Source organism: Acanthochromis polyacanthus, chromosome 7, assembly GCF_021347895.1.
Source record: "Acanthochromis polyacanthus isolate Apoly-LR-REF ecotype Palm Island chromosome 7, KAUST_Apoly_ChrSc, whole genome shotgun sequence".
NCBI lineage: Eukaryota > Metazoa > Chordata > Actinopteri > Pomacentridae > Acanthochromis > Acanthochromis polyacanthus.
In genome coordinates, this window is record NC_067119.1 from 20,891,841 (window position 1) to 20,912,814 (window position 20,974).

Consider the following 20,974-nt stretch of genomic DNA (forward strand, 5'->3'; position numbering starts at 1 on the left):
TTGAATCTCCCTCTACATGTCTCTGGACCTTTTCTCGCTGTCTCTCTTATTCATCCTCTTTGCCTCCCGTCCACATTTCTTTGTACTCTTCTCCAGCTTTGCTCTCTCTCCGTTTCCTCACCCCCTCTCCGTCTCTCCATCCCCCCTCTCCGTCTCTTCTGTCTCCCTCTCCGTCTCTTCTGTCTCCCTCTCTGAGTAAGTGAGTTTCATCTGGGGTGCTTGCCGGGCAAAATCACCTCAGGGCGAACACTTTATTATCTGTAGTCAAAGCGTCACCACAAATACCATTCTACACACACAAGTGTCACTTTCCATTTGTCTGCACTCTGGCTGCATTAGCAGAGCCGAGCCAGCCCAGAGCCTCATCTCAAACGCACCCGGCAGAAGAAAACCAACAGCGTGGGAAAGCACTCGTCCTGCATTCCTGCCCCATTAACACCACTGGCAGCACCAGAGCAGACCTACTGCCTCTCAGAGGAATTAAAACATTATTATCAGCACTGGGCTTTGTATAGAAACCTTATGAAATGGCAAAAACCAGAGACCTATTAATGCAGACATCTTCTAGTCTTTTATGTTAAGATTAGGGCAAGAAATCCTAACATGCACCAAAGAGGACTAAATAGAGGATCCCCCTTTAACTTAGAGGAGATCACTGTGCGTGTTAATTACTGATGATCTAGCGGTGTGTCTGGCAAACACAACACCAGTGGGTAGTTTATGTCCGCTTTGAGCCACAAAGGAATGCAGGCCAGCAACAGCCATGTCAGGCCTTTTGTAGGACACCCGTGCACCAAACAAACACAGAAACTGGGGCAACATGTTTACCTCACACTATACACTGCACTTCATAAACAAAACGGCCAAACAAAAGGAACGAGCTTCATGTTTGTTCCCATGACGATCAACAACAAAAAAAGGGCATTTCAATAGAAAAACATCAATCCTGAATATTTTACTGACTCCTCACAGCCACGACCTCATTTCAGGCATGAGCTTCACCAGGCTCTTTCCATTTGCAATAATTTATAGGCCTGGATGGCCAACATAATAGATTATAAATGGAAAAAATAACTATTTTCATCACAAAATTGCCCCCTGTTTAATAATCAAGCCCTGCCAAAGGGCTTAGTGGAGCGCATAGTTGTGTATAGATGGGGGGACCTAGCCCCTGGTTTGTGTCTGTGATGAGCCAGCCCTCAGGCCTGCCTGGGCCACCCTCATTGTGCATAGAGCATGGTCTAGAAAGCAGAGCTTTATCAGCAAATACCCCGAGTCAGCACAAGCAGCAGGGTGGTTATGCGTTGCGACTGGCACACCAGCCGATATTGTCATGTGCGATTAGGCCTGTGCTCATGAGCCTGTGAACTCATTCCTATGGCATCAAAGTCAACCCCACCTCCTACTCTCCTCCATTTATATCCCTGCCTCACTGCTGCCCTCTCCTCCTTCCCCGGGTTCTTCCATTTTACATTCAGCCCTGCCACTCCACAATGTGCCCTCAGTGAACCCTGTGAAAGGCTGTCCACTGCTGAAAACAGATAGAGAGTGAAAATAAAACAACAGGTTAGACTGGTTTGATTTCCAAAACAAATCTCTGCAGCTTAATTAACTCCATCTAGAAGGGTCGTCTACAAGTTAGAGCTTGCAGGAGCAATAGAGAAGCGGCCCGGTGCCGGTTGTTTTGTCTTGGTACACCTCTCCAGATGACAAGGCTGATAGCGAGGAACAAAGCGAGGCTCACAGAAGAAAGAAAGACAAACTGTGAGGCCAGTTATGGGGAAACATCAGGAAGAGGAAACAGATTAAACCATTCAGTGATGAGGCAGAGAGCAACACAGGACACAAAGCCAAGGAGAAGAAAAAAATACAACAAGCTAAAATCCTGACTTGAAAGATTTATGTCAGGCCCTCCTTGTTCTGTCTTTAAGAGAATATGCCACATTGTGACACTATTTTCTCAAAGGGCTACATGTACAGCCAAGAGCCAGCAGCATTCACAGTCATGCACAAACTCAAATGGACAGCAACAACGCAAACACACACACACACAGGTTTGGAGTAAAAGACCCCAGAGGTAGAGATTGTAAACGCATACAAAGATAAGAAAAGGAACCAGTGCGGAGAGCAGAGAAGGAGGGGAAAATAGGGAGAGAGTGGGGGAGAGAGGGAGAGATGAGGGGAGGCTGGAGGCGCCTGGGCAGGCCTGTCAGACCGGAGGAAGTGCTGGTGCGCAGGCCTGCAGGTAAATGGAAGAAGAAAGGCGCCTGCAGGCTGCCTGAGGCAAGCCTGGGCCCTTCTGTTCTATCATTTAGGAGACAAGTCCTCCACTGATTCCCAATTAATATTTAACACTGCACAGACAACAAGGCACTCCGCTGCAGTACACATGCCAAACGAAAGGAGAGGAGAGGAAAGAGGAGAGGAGAGGAGAGGAGAGGAGAGGAGAGGAGAGGAGAGGAGAGGAGAGGAGAGGAGAGGAGAGGAGAGGAGAGGAGAGAGGAGAGAGGAGAGAGGAGAGAGGAGAGGAAAGAGGAGAGGAGGAAAAATGAAACAAGATTTAGAAAGATCAATGCATTTCTGAGGTAGGGATTCAACAGAAGCAATGTGTTGTATGCTTAACTAGTGATTAAAGCTGAAATCTGTAATATTTCTTAATTAATATGCTGTCATTTTATCTTCCAATGTGTTTTTGGTGAAGTGTAATAATAATTTATTTATTTTGGAGATCTGTTTTTTAGCTCTGCCGCTGAAACGTTTCCGATGTTCATCTTCTGTTACAGAACCACCACACTTTTCCTCATTTCATTTAGTAAAACTGTTATCTTCATGCTGCCAGGTAGGTCAATAACATTTCCACTGCCTCACAACAAGAAAAAAGGTTAAAAACAGCTTTACAACTTTGCTTTATGATGGAGTTCACAGATAGAAGCCTGGGTTTGTAGGCTTTCCTTTAGGGTTATGGTTGGGGTTAGTGAAAATTGATTGTTGGGAATTTGTTGAAAGGCTTTGACCACCAGCGGAAATGGGTTGCAACTTGTAGCCGGAGGTCAGCATAAAAACATTTTAGAACCCTCCCTAACCCCAATGCTAAACCTAAAAGCAGCAAGCTCATGAAACGATGATGCACCAATGCATGTAAAGATGGCCTCATGAGCCTGAAGAGCAAACCACAGAAACTGCAGTTAAATGTCCCTCAGGAGCAATGATTTCAACAGTGTGCTGTGGTCAGTTTGCACTCCCATGTTGTCTCTGCCAAACCCTCTACACTATTAGAGCAGATTAAAGAAATCAAAGCCAGGAATGGTATTAAGAGTTCACTACTGGCTCAAACCAAAACACCACACTCTGCTGCTGTTGGCTCTTCATTTGTAATTTGCTCGCACACAATTTTATGTGCGGTTTTGCAATCATATTTGCACTCCATACAGAGGAGCAACAACACACTGATCAATAGTTACCTTCTGTGAATTACAATCATGGCTGAAAGGTTAAAAATGTGTGGGCCAATTTACTAAAATGGAAATTCACTGATACAGTTATGGTACGTGTGATTTATGTAAGCAAGAAAAAAAAAAGCCAAAGGCCGTAACTCACTGAGCACACAGTAAATGTTGCTGAATGAATCAAGCCAGACTTTTTTGCATACTTAGGAAATATCACAACACTACAGCATATCTGTTTTGTTGGTTAGATATATTGAAAGTTTGATTTAAAGTTTAAAATGTGCTGCACCTTCTTGATGATTTGGACGGTATGAGTGGACAAAAATAGAATAATTAAAGTCTGGAAAGCTTGTTGAAAAACATAATGAAGCCTTTTTTCCAACTAGCACACTTCATTGGTCCAAAGGTTTGACTGAAGCTGCATTTTTATTTTGAGTTTTTGTGAGTTTTATCCTGCCAGGGAGCTTGAAACGTCTCCTGAATGCCTCTCAAAGTCAGACTGTGGTGGCTTAGCCCTGTGAAGACGCGATCTACGTATCATTTCCTGTGGGACAGTGAGGGACTGCAGACGCTCTCTGTAGCTTCACCCACATCCTCCAACCCACCCCCACTCTGGCAGGCGAAGACAGAGGGTGTCGATGCCTTGCACCTGGGATGCCCAAATGCCAGCTCGGAGGCTTTGGAACAAGGAACCTGTTTTTGAACCCAAGTCCTGCTGTGACCAAAACTACAGCAGAGTCCCTCTTCCTCAAGCTCACCTCTCAAGGCAATAAGATTGCTTCGCCCCCCGTGTTCACAGCAGAAGGCAGAGGGCAGAGGGAAGGCATGGCTCTGTGGGACGCCACCAGCCGGAAATGATTCTCTGTGTGCCAGCACTGAGACGCCAACACGACAGAAGAGGCAGTGGTATGCATGAGGCACTGGACTAGTCCAACCAATATCACTTGGTTGTCTCTCTGAAATAAACTGCAGCTCTAATACTCTGGATTTTGCAATGTAGCAATGGGATGAAAGTGTGAATGACTGATTCCATGTGACTATGCAAACCCAGCAATCCTCTCAAAATGAAACCGCATAAGCAGGCATCCAGGAGGAGGAGGTGTGGAGGCCGCAGACAGCTGTCAATCACCTTTCACCATGAAAAATACCTCATGACCTCTGCTTCCCTGCCTCAGACTGTGGAATAATGACAGTCTCTGTGGGCCCTCTGTGGAATTCCAAATGGGAGTTAGAAATGAGGTAGTTCAATCAGTGGGAAAAGGTCAAGTGCATGCAGATTCGCTCTCCCTCGCTGTCTCCATTCCTTTTCCCCCAGTTCCACTTCGTGCCCCCCACCTCCAGGGTACTGAGGCAATCAGGGTAAAGGTTGTTATTTCTGCTGTTGCCACCGCCGCCGCCGCCACTGCTGCTGGTGACCATATTTAAATATTCAGCTGAAAAATGCTCTCCCTCTTTTTTCCTAGATAGAAGTTGTTGAAGTATTGTGCTGCAATTTGATATGGACAGCTAATTCCACTGTTATGTCTCGCACTGGCTCAGACAACAGTGCAGGAGAGGTGGCTGGAGGTCATTACCTGAGCATATTCCCACTCAATGGCGATGCGGTTTAGGCAGAGAAGCAGCTAAAAGCAAAGCAAACTAATGGCTCTGGCAGCTCTGCCTGCAGAGGCACAGGGCTATTAGGAAAACTACAATCCCCAGGTGAACCTCTATGTCATGTCCTAAGGCTGTGTGTGACAAGGCCAGGTTGTCTCTGTCGATCAAGCTGGAAGAGGGCTGAACCCGGCCTGACATGGCACGAACCTGGGATATCAGGCCTCCTGGGAATTTTTCATCTACACCTGGCTGATTGGCACCCTGGGCCTCCTGCGTGGTGTCACAGAGGGTTATGGCTGCAGGTGTGCTTGTGTATATGTGTGTGTACATGTCTGTGCCACAAGGCAGATTTAGAGACAAATTCTAGTCTGCACACTGGTTGATTGGAGACTGGATTTAACCATGGATAAAACCATTTTTCTGTGTTTGACTTGACTGCAGTTCTAGCAGTCACAATGTTAAATAGTTTCTGTGTTGATTACGGTGACAGGAGTCATTGCAGTGTAACCAAAAGTATGCTAAATCACTGCATGTGTGTCTATAAGTTCCTGTCAGGCCGGCTTGGGTTAGAGACATACGGCAACACCCATGTTTGGCCCAAAGTCTGATCCAATCACAGGACAAATATGGGAGCGGCAGTGAGATGTGTGGTTAACAAGTGCAGTACTAACAGTTAAGTGTGCCTGGATAAAATGTGCAAATGTGCACACCCAGTGTGACAATTCTTAGAAAATGTCATACTGGCACAAATGCAACTGCTAAGTAATGAAACAAATGAAAACGTGCTGAAATTTGAAAATATGTTATTTTGGAAAATAGCTAGGCAGAAATATCCCCATCAAGCAGTCAATTGACGGATTCTGGACCTGTTATTCTTTAGCTGACATGTGGCAGAGTAATTGCTGTCTGGTTCAGGGAGGAGGCGGGGTGGTAGTGGGGGCTGCTGGGCTTGCTGTCCAGCCATCTCAGTGTTACTCATCACTGGACTGGTGCACCTCCGTCTGCCCTCCAGGAGCAGCGCTTTAACGCTCACCCCTGCTCCCCGGACCTTACAACCCACAGCGAAAGGACGACGATCAAGGAGAGGGATGGGTCGAGAGGGATGTCGCCACTGGCCGGGGATGGCTGGGGTCAGTGGCATCCATTCACCCCTCTCCCGCTGCAGGGCCTTTCTCTCTCATCTGTCTGGATGGGTGCCCTCTCTCTGGGGCACAACACGATGAGAGGCCCTGGCTCCGCTGCCGTCTCTGCCTTTCATGTCTCCATCTAGGGCAGTGGTAGAGAGACGTGGAGGGGAGGACGAAGGAGGGGGCAAGCTACAAATGTCACCCATAAGGGGGGATTTAATTAAAAATGACAGGGGCTGGCGCTGGAGAGTGCAGCCACATATGTGCGGAATTTGGGCGCAGTGAAAGCAAGTGCCTATGATTTATAATTCAAGTAATGCTCCGCACTCCTTTTAATTCTACGGCCAAAGAAAAAAATATCAAAAGGCTGCCCCTGTGAGGCTAATCCAATATGATATTTTTAAGGGCAGGCGGTCAATAGCTTTTTGAAAAGCCAGCTTCTCTGTCTCCCTTTCTGTTTTCTCTCCCTTCTCCACTTGTCTGTCTTTCCCCATCTCCCTCTGCTGCTCCCTCCTTTCTCTCCCCTGCACTATAGTGCCTCACCCCACCCTCCCATGCCCAGACACAGAGCGGGCTGTGATAATGGAAACATCCCGCTCTCCGCCTCCCGTTTCTCCTGCTAAGCTCTGTGCGCTTGGGGGAAATTGATTGTCTGGCGAGCCGATCTGAACGCTTCCAGCTGATGGTAGAGCCAGTTAAGTCCTTTTTTATTGAGGGTATGAGGGATTTTTAATGGGAGTCGCATCAATGAACTGTGCAGCCACTCGGCATCTGCATGCAGGGGCTTTTTCTAAAACCCTCCTTGCCCTCTCATCCCAACTGCTTTGCCATCCCAGTCCTCACACACACACACACACACACACACACACACACACACACACACACACACACACACACACACACACACACACACACACACACACACACACACACACACACACACACACACACACACACACACACACACACAATCACAGCGTTTGTGTAAAGGACAGCAGATGCAAATGGCACCGCTCACCTCCACCTCACGGCCAGGTAATCCCCCTCCTGTGCTCTCACTCCCTCTGTCTATTTGAGGGGTGTATTCTTGTATTCAGCCTCCTGTTGGGAGCCCAGGTCACCTTACCCACAAGCCCCTTCCATTTTGGCACAAACTGGGCCACAACCAATCAGTCATGGGGACCTGCTCAGCATGGTGACCTGAGTGTGCCCACTTCTGCATCCAGACCCTCTGTCTGCTTTTCTGCACCCCTCCTGGCCCTGGACGAACAATCGCCTTATTGAGGCCAAGTGCTGCACAGTGGTGGAAATCCAACACTTGCTCCCCCCCTCCCATCCAAGGACAGAAAGGAGGCTATTATGTTCAAACATCCTCATTATGAACCTCAAGTCAGTCGCTGTGGTAGTCCTTCAATCAAAGGGTTTAACAGGTGGAGAAAGAGAGAGCGAAGCAGAGATGGAGAGAGGGAGAGTTAGACAGAGAGGGTCAGTAAGAGGGAGGGCAAAGGGAAGACTGGAGACTGTTCTTTTTCTCTATTGATTTAAGTCCTGACTCCCACTGGCTGCTCCTCAATAAAGGACCTTGAGAGGAAGTGGGCTAATCCGGCAAAATTGGAAGTAGGGAATCGATTAAGAAGACTGTTGAGGACTCCCTCCATTTCTCTCCCTTTCTCTCCATCTTTACCTTCACTAATTTTATTTTGCACAGTTTCTCTTTCCCCCCTCCTTTCACTTCACCTCGCTCTGAAACCTCATTAGGCAGCACGGTTGAACCTCGCTCAGCTAAAGAGCTACCTCCTCCAAATGCACGCAGAGCTCTGCTTGTCTTTTTCTGGTCCCCTCTCTGTTTCACACGCGCCTTAACAACCACATATGAAACACCCCGGCAAAAACAGCTCCAGATCTGAGGACAGAGGCAGCACACTGTCACCTTAGGGTGAGAAAAAAGGCACCAAAAAAAATCATTGTTGGTGACTCTCTCCTCTGTGGGAGGCAACTGGAGTGTAATGTTGAGCTGAGAAGCAGCTAAGTGGCCACTGAGAAGCTGAAAAACAACGCAGACAGTGGTTCATTTCTTAACTCAGAGCTAATCAGGGTCTAAAACCTTTCACTGGACCAGTTAGAGGCCATGTACTAGGTTCCACTGATGAAGAAGCACAGACCCTGCTATTTCCACTAAGCCCCTGTAAGCTTAGGTAAAAACTGCTAGGTTAGTGCTCCCTGCTCTCCGTCCGCCAACCTTTTCAATCAGCTTGAGGTAGCTTGTAGTCCTGCCATGTAAACAAAGGCCACTAAAGACTCTTGGAGCATTCAATAAGAAGGAAAGACCTTTCTTTCCCTTGTCAAAAAAGGCTAATCGAAAGCTCTGACAAAGTTAGGCAGAAATTCACCTTCCAGACGCCTTACTGCCGCAGCCCTCTATAATCCCGAACTGGTTAGAGCTAGTTTTGCCAGCTCTGTAACAGTTTTCAACCCTCGCTCATCTCGGTCCTTTTACACCATTTTGTGAGTGGACAGAGGGTGGTGCTCGGGGAGCAAACAGAGCAACTGTCACGCTTTACATGCGGTCGGCACGGCCAGGGCCAGACACTGTAAATGTTTACAGACCCTCAGGGTCACCCAGGGCCAGTGAGGCACGTTAAACACTGTCTGTTCAGCCCCGTTGCCACGACTGCACAATCAGCACAGCTAAACAGTCTCCCTCACAATGAGTAGCCAAACAACATGGCAATCCAAGGTTTAAGTGCAAAGTGAATGAAAGTGTTCAGAATTCCTCAGAGTGGAGAGGGAGCACAGTGACAACAGAAACAGAAAAGTTTATTTTCCTGCAGTTCACAGTCAGGGTCCGTTTCCAGTGATGGCCAGCAGCATCGCTTCAAGTAGCATCACTACTAGCTTAACTGCGTTCTTGTCGCTGTTTTCTGAATCACATTGCTTTTCAGCAGCAAAGCGTGTTTATTGATTAAGTGGTGCAGGAACATCCACACAACCTACATTTTCTTTAACATTTCTGAAGCTGAAGCACAAAGGAGCTTTCAGCAGGTCTGAAATAAAACTACAGATCAGTATGTAACACCAACCGCCAAACCAGATGCACATGTGTAGCCAGCAGAAGCACTTCCTTATGATGGAGACATCACCTACCAATCCTTGAGCTGATGCCTACAACAGGAAAGTACGGGACACACCACTTTGAATTTAATAGATGGAAAGACGGCAGAATAAACTTGCAACGTTGAGGCTGGAGGTGAACAAACCCAGGCAGCATCGGCCTGGGTCGTATTTAGAGGAACACCAGCCTAACTGAAACAACGAGGAAAAATTATGTGTTGGGTGCCCATTGTGCAAACACAAGAAGGTACTGTTCTTGGCTTTAAAGATATAGAACACAAATTTTAGAACACGCTTTTAGTTGATTCCTAATTAAAACAGCACAACCACCACCAAACAAGCTCATCATCACAAATTAAGAGCAGTCTGCAAACACCAGATAGCAACTTAGGAAGAATTTACTAACTGTAAGTTTGTGCTTTTTACTGTTTTAAGCAGAAAATGAAAACAACTAAGCATTAATGAAAGTGCAAACCATGCCAATAAATAAAAACAGTACATATATGAGAGAAGAAATGTTAAAAAAAAGTTTTAAAAAAGTTACCATCACTCTGAAATGTTACTTTGCATTTTTTAACTTGACCAGTAGCATTGAAAAAGCAAATACAGAGGTCAGTCAAAATGATTTGCTTTATATTTATATAGGTATAGCTACTAGTACAGGGTAGGCCTGACAGAAATACTTAGATGGAGTGAGTACTTTATTAATCGCAGAGGGGAAGTTCACATGTTAAAGCGATCTCTGTACATAAATCAAAACACAAAAACAACTGTATAGGAAAAAGAGACAATGTTTTTTTTCTGAGTTTTTTTCTGTTTGTTGTTGTTGCCAGATTGATTTTGGAGTAGTGAGAGCACAGATACCAGAGCTGAACATTTTTGGCCTGCCTGTCTGCATCACAGTTTTATTGATCACTGAGACAACACTGACTTGGCAAAGCGTTGGTTCAATTAAAAAAAAAAAAAACAGATTCCGATTCTACTCTTTTAATGTTTAATATATGTTAGTGTGGAGAAACGGGTAGCTTGTGGAAGGTAAAGTCGTAGCCCAATACGGCCAATTTCCATCATTCACTGTGTCCAATAGATTAAATACAAACGACAAACACAGGCCTCTCTCATTCCTTAGCTTCAGGCCAGTTGAACTCCTGACCTCCATCGCTCCCGCACTTAGTTAACTTACATTTCCGTCCAAGGGCTTGCGGTGGCTCCAGGGTCTTGCTGGCACACACTGGGTGCTGGGGTGGAGGGTTTTGCCTCCTCTGCAGACAGGCCAGCATGGCTAGGTGGGCACAGTACTACAGCCGGGGGAGTTCTGCGGCCAACCTGGAGCAGAGACAGAGCAAGAAAGAGAGAAAAAGAGGAACATTGCAGTGAGTTAAGCAGGATGATTCGAGGTCAAAGCTCCGTAGCTGCGTCTGGTAAGCCGGCAGGAGCTGGCTCTGGGCTAGATGGGCTAAGTTTCTCACCCCGGATTTAATTGGTAAAGTATGCCTACAGCTGCCTGCCCCTCAGCTCTGTGCGCTGAATGATAAACACACACCTGCACTGGGGCAGCACGGTTGACATGGGTTCAGAGCACAGTCCAGGCCAGTCACTCTGCAGCTTCAAACAGCACATCCACACAGCCATTCAACCGCATCTCCTGTCTATGAAACCATCCTCAAAACAAACACACAGGCACACACAGAAAGTAGCAATACTCAGGCACACTGAGGCACATTCTTTCCAGGGCAGTGTGTATGTGGTGATTGATGGCGTTATCTATGGACAGCAAAAAAAAAAAAGGTAATGCTGAGAAAACAGCAGTCTGTCTGCTACAACTTAACATGCAACAGCTCTGGGGGACTGTCAGGAAAGGCCTGAGGGACTGAGTGGTGTCTGGATGTATGTGTAGCTGTGTGTTGAACCGTATGGTTGCGTATGTGTGTGTGTGAGCAAATGCGATGAGTTGGGAGGGAGAGACTGCCAGCCGTACATCAGGGCCAGTGACGGCACTAATCAATCTCCCTCTAGGCCATAAATCTCCAGCTCTACACTCCCCCTTTTCCCCCACAGCCACCTTCACTCAGGAACAGGCAGGCAGTTGCTGCTAGTTTCTTCTCAAAAAGCCCATCACAATCCCAGTGGAAACACAGGACAAAGTTATATATATATATATATATATATATATATATATATATATATATAAAGAAAACCTATAGCTCCCTGAGTAAGAACCCTCAACAATCGAGTAGCATGGAGGGTATCATTCATCAGCAACATACCAGTGTCACATAGCAGAATGATGACTGATTACAAAGTCTTCTACTTGGATTATGTGCTAGATGAGAACAGCAAAAGGAAACCATTTAGGTCCAGAGAGTGTTTTTATATGATAAGCATCGAGATTCACTCCTGTATTGTTTACTCAACGGATATTGCTAGTTTCCAGGAACCGCATGTTCCCCTTGTATTGAACCCTGCAGTAGCACAGCCTCACCTTCAATGGATAATGGGCGTGTCTGTGAAAAGGATTGTAGTTCTGCACATATTTGAGCCTCTTGTCCAAAATGCATCAATATGAAACGCTATTGTTTCCATCTGGGCTGGTCTCCTCCCATATTAAAACAAAGAACAGAGGCAAATATTTCATCTATGCTGTCAGCGCCAGCGTCTCCTGCCATGATGCGTGGCAGATTATTGAAAAATGATTTCTCATGCGCCTGTCACAGGCTTGTCCCCTGTTATTTATTTTCTCAGTGAATCACTAAATGAACATTTAGCCACCTGCCATCAGTCCATTACTTAGTTTTATAGATTATCATTTTAATATGAAAGAAAGCAATTACAATGATTACGAGATAAATTAATGGCAGTCCATAAAGCGCTGGCTCCTGCTCTCACTCATTTAAGGAAGAAAGCAAAATATAGACTACCAGAGAAAATCATCAAAATGTGAAGCCGCTCATTGAAACACTCAATCAAACCGACCTTTACGGCAAAATATCCCTGCAATATCTGACCAAGATGGAAATCCATGATTCAAAAGTGAGGTAAGTTAAATATTTCATTGATTCAATGTATTTTTCTGTCAGTGGTGAACATGAGAGTCAAACTATTCACATCTATTCAAGATGAGGTTTCATGAATTGAATTTATTGCCTACATTTCTGAAAATCATCTTACTTTAAAATTAAACATCTCCTGAAAACGCAAAACAATACCGCCTTTGATTTGAGAGGAAGAGTGAAATTATTTTTTAAATTTCTTCACATGAATTGATATTCAGCAACCACTCCCTGTACAGACTAATAAAAATGTAGATAGTACCATTTTAAATCTATTTTTGAATCAAAACTGTCTGGATTTTCATTAAAAGGTGCATTAAACTTCTCCTTAGAAAGATTCTGCTTTATTAAAAGGAGACAAGAGCAGAGGATCCACATGTACTACCAGCGCTCAGCTTTTCTTATGATTGATGGATTAGCAAATGTAGGAAGGAAGTATGATACACAAATACATGTCGCTGCCTATAATTACCGTTGAATGACTTTCCCACTTTGAATGGTTTAAGATCAGAACCAGGTGTTAGAGAAATGCATCCTCCCTGCAAAGAATTCCATCTTCCATCCATGTAAAGTGTTTTTTAATAAAACAGTTCTCTCAAGACATTACATTCGACCTCAGACCCCGAGGCTTGTATAATGCACTTAACACTCTAAGTCACATGTGTATTTTTAAAACCTGTCAGAAGCAGCATAAAACAACACTTTTAGCACAAATCTGACAGTGTGAAAAGCGTGTTCGCTAAGAATGCATTTCCCTAATAAATATAGGGAAATTAAATCTTTACACTACACAGTTCACCCTCTCTCTCACACACGCACACACAAACGCTAACACACAAACACACACACTGCAGATGGAAGAGAGGGGCCACTCTATGTCTCGCCAGGTGCTTGAGCAAAAAAAGGTCGCTTGCAGTGCCATTTCCTCTCGCACACAGGCAGGCCTGGCCCAAACACACTGGCACTTTGAGCTCATTACTGGCTATTCACATAATCCTTTCTCTGTGTCCTCTCTGTGAGGATACTAATTTCACAACGAGCCCATCCTCACAGTCCATTTGTTCAAAGATAGTGGCTGAGAGAGAGGAAGGGGCGCATGGTGTAGATTGAGACTAAAAGCTAGTCTTAACGGGGGATACCGCCACAGTTTTCCCCTCTCTGAAATGAAAGACAATCGTGTAACTACCCTCCATTTTTCTCCATTTGCTGCTCACCAAATGTATTCGGAGGCATTATACTTCGCTGAAAGAGACCCGCTTTTTTTCAATTCAATTTCAAGAACCAATTTTCTCCTATTATTGCCTTTAAGAGCGAGGCAGAAGGAGCAAGTCTTCGGCTTGTTTGTCATGTCCCCCCTTTCCCCTCATCTCCTCCTATTAGGTTATTGTACTACTTAGTAGATGTCTATCAGCGGCAGGGAATTATCTCCGAACCAAAACCCTGTGACCCATCATGCAGCTGCCCTAAAACAGCCTGTGCAGCAGAGGTCAGTCCCTCTGAAGGTGCTGGAGAATGTGTGTGAACACACACACCTACTGCCCGACACGCTGTTAAAAAAAAAACACCTACACTTCACTCACTCATCAAATCCACTCACAGGTCTCCTATTACACCAGTGCAGGGATATCTCAAAAGCCAGGATGTCTATCGGCTCTTTCCCGTTCTGCTAACGCTGCTGCAGGGTTTGCAATGGGGGCGGAAGATCAGTCCCATGAGATGAGGGAATAAGCCGGAATCAAGAGGCGGTGGGCTTGGCAGAGGGCTATTTCTTAGTTAAAAGGTTCTTAAACTGCAGAGGAGATCAGAGGAGATGGCTCCCCGCGCCCAAAGCTGTCTGCTCAGATAAGCATCCTGCCAAGTGCGGGGTGTAACAGGGTGGTCATGGGTGAATAAACGGAGTGTGTGTGTTTTGAGCTACACATGTTTCAGGTGAAAGAATGAGTGAGGCAGCTGATACTCAAGGCTGAGTATTAAACCCCAGTACTTTATTGGTACTGGTGGAAACGTGTCAAAAATGTTAAGAACGAAAATATATCATTAAATCTTTGGTCAGACTCAAAGTTTTTTTTTATCTTCTTCTTGAACCAAATGGATCTTGACTAGAATTTTACCAGTTTTGCATATGGGTAACAGAGCTGTACAGCTGCTGGTGTTTGGACTCCATCTAACATTTCTGAATTTTGAGTGATGTTACCAACTTAAAATGAGGTTTTCTAGAAAATTGCAGGCATATAAGTGAATCTGCCTCTTTCAATTTGCATATAGCAGCAACATTCAGTGCTATTCCAGAGAGTATGTGATGCCCCATAATCAGTGAGGCAGGAAGCTGAGGTGAGGAGGTGGAGGCTGGGGTGGTAGAAGGGCATGTGCTGTTGACTTAAACCTGCATTATACTTCCTGATAGATGGACAGCTGTGAACACCGTGGACTTAAAGTTCTTTTAACCCCTTGACGCCTATTGTGGCAAATTTGCAACAAATCACTTTCATTCAGACTGCAGCCGAGATAGCGCATCCATTCCCCCAATGCCGGTTTGTGCATATTCAGTACATACCTTAGAACCTTTTACACACACTGGCTTCTCGTAGGGCTGGTTAGAGTGGGACCTAATTATTATATTTCTGTTATTGTTATATATCTGTTCTATGCGTAATAGACAAATTAACAATCTCCACTTATTTTAGCATCAGCTGGAAAGCAAAAACATGCAAAAGTTATTTTTAAAATTTAATTGTAAATAAATTTAGGCGTCAAGAGGGTCAAATGATACTGCTTTCTGGTATGCTTGGAGGACTTGTTCCATACATGCAAAATAGAGTGGCGCCTATCTATTTCATGCATGCATGTTACTGTCAAGCATGTGCACTGATGCTACTTGTAGCATGTTGGCACACCACTAATTTTAGGCTGCATGCAGACGTCCACAAAGGGGTCCATGTGGACTCTCCCAGACTTTAACGGATGATGAAATTAATGCCACGCGGACTGCAGCAGACTTGTAGATGTGTCAAGTACAAGGCCTTGATTATACTCCCTCACAGACATGGACAGCTGCGGACAACACGGACACATAGTTGGTATACTTTCTAGTCCAATAGGAGGACTGTTCCATGTGTGTGCAGCCGCTCGGCATCTACCTATTCCACCCTTGATGTACGAATGTTAAGCAGAACACTATTGCTCTTGCCAAGTAATTGCCGCACAATCTCAAATATCAGACTGCATGTGGAGATTCGCGGACAGGTCCACCCGGTGTCCTGCAGATTCAGGGAGACCTCAAAATGCACATAAGAGGACCCTAGTGGAAATGGAATGGGGATTTTAACAGAAATTATAACACTGGCCTTATACTTTCCACCTCCCTGAGAGTCCATGAGGACCCCTCCTTACAGGTCCAAGCTCAGCCCAAAATTTGTGTCCAGACATGCAGTCTTCATCCTCATGGTGACAGCCCTACAGTAGTACGCACGAGTGCAAAATCTAGGCTTGTTGTGCAAAAGCTAAAACAGCAGCAAAAATGTCATAATTGTTGTAACCCAACATTTGGTGGAATCATCCAAAATGATTGTTCTTGTGTGCCAACAAGGCTGTTATAAACAAGGCAATATTTGAAAAAGAAACCGATGCCAAGTATTGTATTAACATTAGCAAGAAAAAAATATATGTTATTTTATTTTTTAACGAGAACCAATTATCAAGCTTCTTTACTGTAGACAGTCTTAGATAAAGTGTCTCCAGTGAAACCCCCCCTCAGTGCAGGACCAGCAGAGGTTCAGGAGCCTGGCAGACAGCCTCCACAATGAGCAGGGGCGGGGCTTCAACCTAATTGAATGGTGACCCTGCCGTCTCACTATGGGACGCCCCATGCAGTGCTTTTAACAAGCTGCTGTGTCTCCCCTCTTAATAAGCCCAAACAAGTTAATCCAATCGACACACTCAAACCCTTTCTTTTTCTTTAACAAGGCACTGCCTCTACCCTGTTAATCCCTGGCTCCCCCTTCTCCGTCACCATACCGTCACATGAATGGAGGGAGAGTGAAAGGCTCCATTAGGAAGGACTGGCAGTAAACCCCTTTCGGCTCGGCACTTTCCCCACACCAGCACTAAATAATTTGCACTCATACTGTATATTCAAAACACCCACACACTAATGCTCGCATGTGCCTGATATAAAACTGGTCTATTTGGACGTGGCACACAATGGCGGGGTTATGTTCGCCGACCCTGATCCACATACACACACCAGCAACAAAACCACACACAAACAAAAATTCTGAGGGGACGTTTGCCGACAGGCACGCACTCTGGGACATAAAAAAGGCATTGTTAACAAACCCTCCCAGCTCCACAAACAAGAGCCACTGATTCCCTAACAATACAAGCCCCTGGATGCACTCACCCACCAGCTCTGCACAACCTCACACCAGCACAATAAATAACCTGCACAACAAAAGGCCATTGTGTGTAAAAGCCTACAGTTTGGGCATTATTGCCATGATATACAGTGTTGGAATAACATATTGGCAGCTGAGCCGTATATATATGACGCTGCATGTCACTGTTATTGGGGCTTATACAGCCTCGTATGCCGAGCAGTTGTATTTATAAGAGTTTTCTCTGCAGATGAAGGGCATCTTGGCAAAAACACTCAGCTGTTAGCTTTCCATATTCCAGTCAGCTTCAATAGCTTCACCCATGGGATGAAGGGTGAGGAATGTCTGGCAGTCCAATAGCAGCGAGTCGTCTGTCATCTCTAATCAAAACACGCATGCCTAGACTAATGTCAACCCTGTAATAGCAATGAGGACTAATTGACTTCACAGCCAACTGCTTGCATCTTTGCGCTGGGCTAGGTTTCATTAATGCTAAATAACAGGCTCATAAAGCATTGAGCAATTATGAGGCAACCAGAGTCAAAATTTTGAAAATCCAAAAGGCTGAAGGTCAGAAAATATGATATTTAGATTAATACAGAAAGAGTTGAGTTTAATCTTGTATCAAAACGAGGTTGGGATTGATGTGTTACTAAGACTTTGATGAGGACTGAAGGAAAATTTTCTTTTTTACTCTACCTGAGCTGCAAATTGAGCATGAAATTTGAAGGAGGCTGTGGTTAGCCTGTCAGGTAGTGCCATTCAAAACACACCAGCCTACAGGTGGTAACTGTTGCTGGGTTTAACGTCACCCCTGCAGCCCAGCTCACCTGGTGTTGCTCGCTCTTTGCACCTGCCCCTGCACCTACTCCTAGGATTCATTGCATCCGGTGCTTCTTTGTATGGTTCTAAAATAAAAATAAAACATGTCCCCACATATTTAAACCTTTATTAGCCCACGCTAGTGAGGAAAACAACAAATCCGTTGTGCTCTTAAGTCCTAAGAGACAATCAACTGCCAATTCTCTTAAGTATTACATGTGCAGCTTTCAGTAGGATTTACCAAAGCATTAGTTATGCAAGCCTGAACATACTGCTCTTTTTACACCTACACCATACGTACAGGGGTTACAGTAGATTAAGCCTGATCAGCTTGACCTCCAATCAGTTGATCCTATCTGACATTTACATTCAAGTGCTTTAAGCATCAGTGCAAGGATACTGCTGACAACTGAGTTTTACTAACAAACGGAAAGATCATCTTGGCTTTCAATAAACTCGAGAGCTAACTCAGAGGCCACAGTAACACTTGATGACTACTTTCACAAAACAGATTGTCTGAGAAACACTGTTGTACTATAAAACTAACAGCACACACAACAAATTAGATATGACATTTTTTTTAAAAAGTCCACAATCAGTTTAAATTGAAATAGACTATAAAGTCATTAAGCTAAAAATCTGCAACACTGTACATTAAAAGACAACATGACAAGAGTGTAAATGCGTATTTTTGGATTAATAGCTTTAAAGAGAAGATAAAGTAGGAAAGATGTGACGTAAATACAACTATCACACTAAACAGAATAGGATTATGGCCTTTATATTTCAATTCTGGATTTAGAAAAATGTCCTCTGCTCTCGCAAACACTGTGAAACCTAACACATGCTTGCGATCCCACGCTGGGGAGAGTCCCCTCAGTAAAAGCTGTTCATTTCCAACACAGTACAGCCAAGGTGCTCTTACAAGATGACTGAGTCTCAGCGCTCCTGCTCATGCCAGCAAGGGAGTTTGAGCAATGAGAGCGTGGCTTAAGATTGTCAGACAAACCACAGGGGAAACACATCCTCCTCTCCTCTTATTGCCTCAGCCTTGTATTGTTGTATTGTTTTACAGGGTAGCAGCATCGGTTGTCAGCTAATACCACTTTCACACAGAAACCCTATGAATGTTTTGACTCGATGCGGATGTCGGCTGCTGAGTTTGTACCGAACTGTTGATTAGAGACACCTCAGACAACTGCAGCGCAGAAAAAAAGGGCTTGGAAAGGATTATAATTTTAGTTGACTGATTAAATTAATTAGATTAATTAATTACAACTCTCCATTAAAATTACACCTCATTCTAAAAAAGACAAAACAAACAATTATTTTTAATGATTTTCGGTGTAGATTCAGCCTCGCCAGGAAGGACTTCCAAACATAAATCACAAAGCTTCCACACAAACTTCAGCCAGATGTGAAAAATGAGCTGCGCTTTCTGGTTTTCATGCTGGGATTTATATTTTCCTCCGTAAACCTTATTACACACCATTTGTAAAGCATTGTTGATATTGCAAAATTTCTTATCCCAATGTGACACAATCCTTTATTGTCCCAGACAGGTCCATTCATGGCTTAACACAACAACAATAAAACAAGGGTTCCTTTTTTTCCCTCTAACCATCCTATGGTGGCTCACTTGAATATTCAAACAGTGTTCATTGTCTTTCTTGTGTTTTGTTCATTGTTTGTTGTGCTGTCATTCCTCAGCTTGGCTCCTGAACTTCAAAGAAAGGCTTATGTCAATTTATGATGAAATGGAGTGAGCAGGCGACAGAAAAGAGGGAGAGAGAGAGAGAGAGAGAGCCTTCATGCAAAATGGCCCTGCCTCGAAATGTATGCTTATTAATGGGTGTTCAATAAATCAATGGAATATAATTAAATTCAAACAATGTGATTTCTTCTTTCACTTGCTGAAGCCTGACTCCAAACATCGCTCTCTGCAGGGCCTAAGGTGACCCCAATTCCCATGGTCCAAAGGACAACTCCGCTGTCTTTCACTGGAGGGTGTCACAGATCCAATAGTCAGTCATGCATAACATTAGTGTGTTGTGAAGCCCACAAGGCAATCAAATAGTGCACCGTTGAAATGTTGACACTGATCTCATTTGATATATCTCAAGTGTGACAAAGCCATTTTTGCTCTGCTGGATATTAAGGACTCTAAAAGAGACGATGACACAAGTGCTCACAGCTAAGCTAGCCGAGAAAGGAAACAGGCATTTTTCCTCCACATATTTTCTCCTTACTGCAGTTTCCACTACAGAGACTCAGCAGCCTCTCCCTTTACTCCATAATGTGTGCTATCCAGCTGTTGTCATCCTTCCCCCTCTCGGAGCTGGCCTTAACCATGCCAGCAAAGGGAATCCAATTGGACAGAGTGGGAGGTGAGCCTGCGGTTGGTAATCACCTGCTGGCTAAAGGCACAGATGGCGCAAACATCAGCAAGATGTTCGTGCAGCAGCGATCCAAGAAGTCTTTCTGACAGGCTGACAGACAAATACAGAGACCTGAGAAACCCACAGCAAGCAGAGGAATTACCGCATGCAGATTTGATGCAAGGGGCCCGGCAAACCTGGCAGTGAGTGAGCTACCTGAAACAGTTAAAGCACTGATCCCCATGTTGTCTTTAAAGGCAAAGTGTTTGATGTCGGGGCTCGAGGAACGGGGGGAAAGCAGGCAGGTTGTAATGATTTAAAATGGTAGATGCTTTCCATGACAAAAGAAACCCGATAAGGCCTCGTGTTATCGGCAAGTCTGACCAGCCACGGAGAGAATGGAGAGGCGAGGTCATCGCGGAGATAACGGCATATGCACAGACTGATTATCTTCCTTCTCAAGGATTTTTGATACATTTCATTGGTCCTGTGATTTATTTGCTAGACCAAAGTCTAGCTTTGAGGTTTCAGAACTGCACATCTGAACACGGCTGTCGTAGCCTTCATCTGTTAAGATTTATTCTTGAGCTCCCGTGACTTCTCCTGACACAGCGCAGACAGCCAATCTAAGTTTTCACCAGGATTATATGCTGATATATTTAACGTTTAGCCTTTCAGAAGGCTGTTTGCTTTTCTCTCTCAGCTCTGGATGAAGGAAGTTGGACGAAGTCATTTAGTTTATTGATGTTGCTGGCAGAGATTTTTTATGGTAGTCAAGGCTCCCAACACATCAAACATATCAGAGTAAAAAGGCCCCGGAGACATCCTTCTTCTTGAAGACTCCCCAGCAGATGAGCCCCTTCTGCTCTGTGTGCTACTGCTTGGTGCCTTGGTTTGTCCTTCACAAGAGACAGGTAACACTGCCAAGACCCAGTAATTAGTGCAGATGGAGACTGTAATGCTCTCTTCCCCTCCCTGCAGAAATGCCAAGGGAGGCAATCTATAAATTCCTGCATATTAATGCAATTTAAAACCACTCCAGACACCTTGCTGGAGGCAGGTGATAAAAAG

The 20,974-nt window shown here is 44.7% G+C and overlaps 1 protein-coding gene across 1 annotated transcript in view; it reads right to left on the reverse strand.

The window, feature by feature from the left end:
* fam222aa (family with sequence similarity 222 member Aa) overlaps positions 1-20,974 on the reverse strand; it is a 48,090-nt gene that overhangs the window by 10,929 nt on the left and 16,187 nt on the right. Inside the window, exon 2 of the mRNA XM_022198393.2 lies at positions 10,464-10,606. Coding sequence (XP_022054085.1) covers positions 10,464-10,560 — 97 coding nt within the window. The 5' untranslated portion in view covers positions 10,561-10,606. The remainder of the gene's footprint in view (positions 1-10,463; positions 10,607-20,974) is intronic.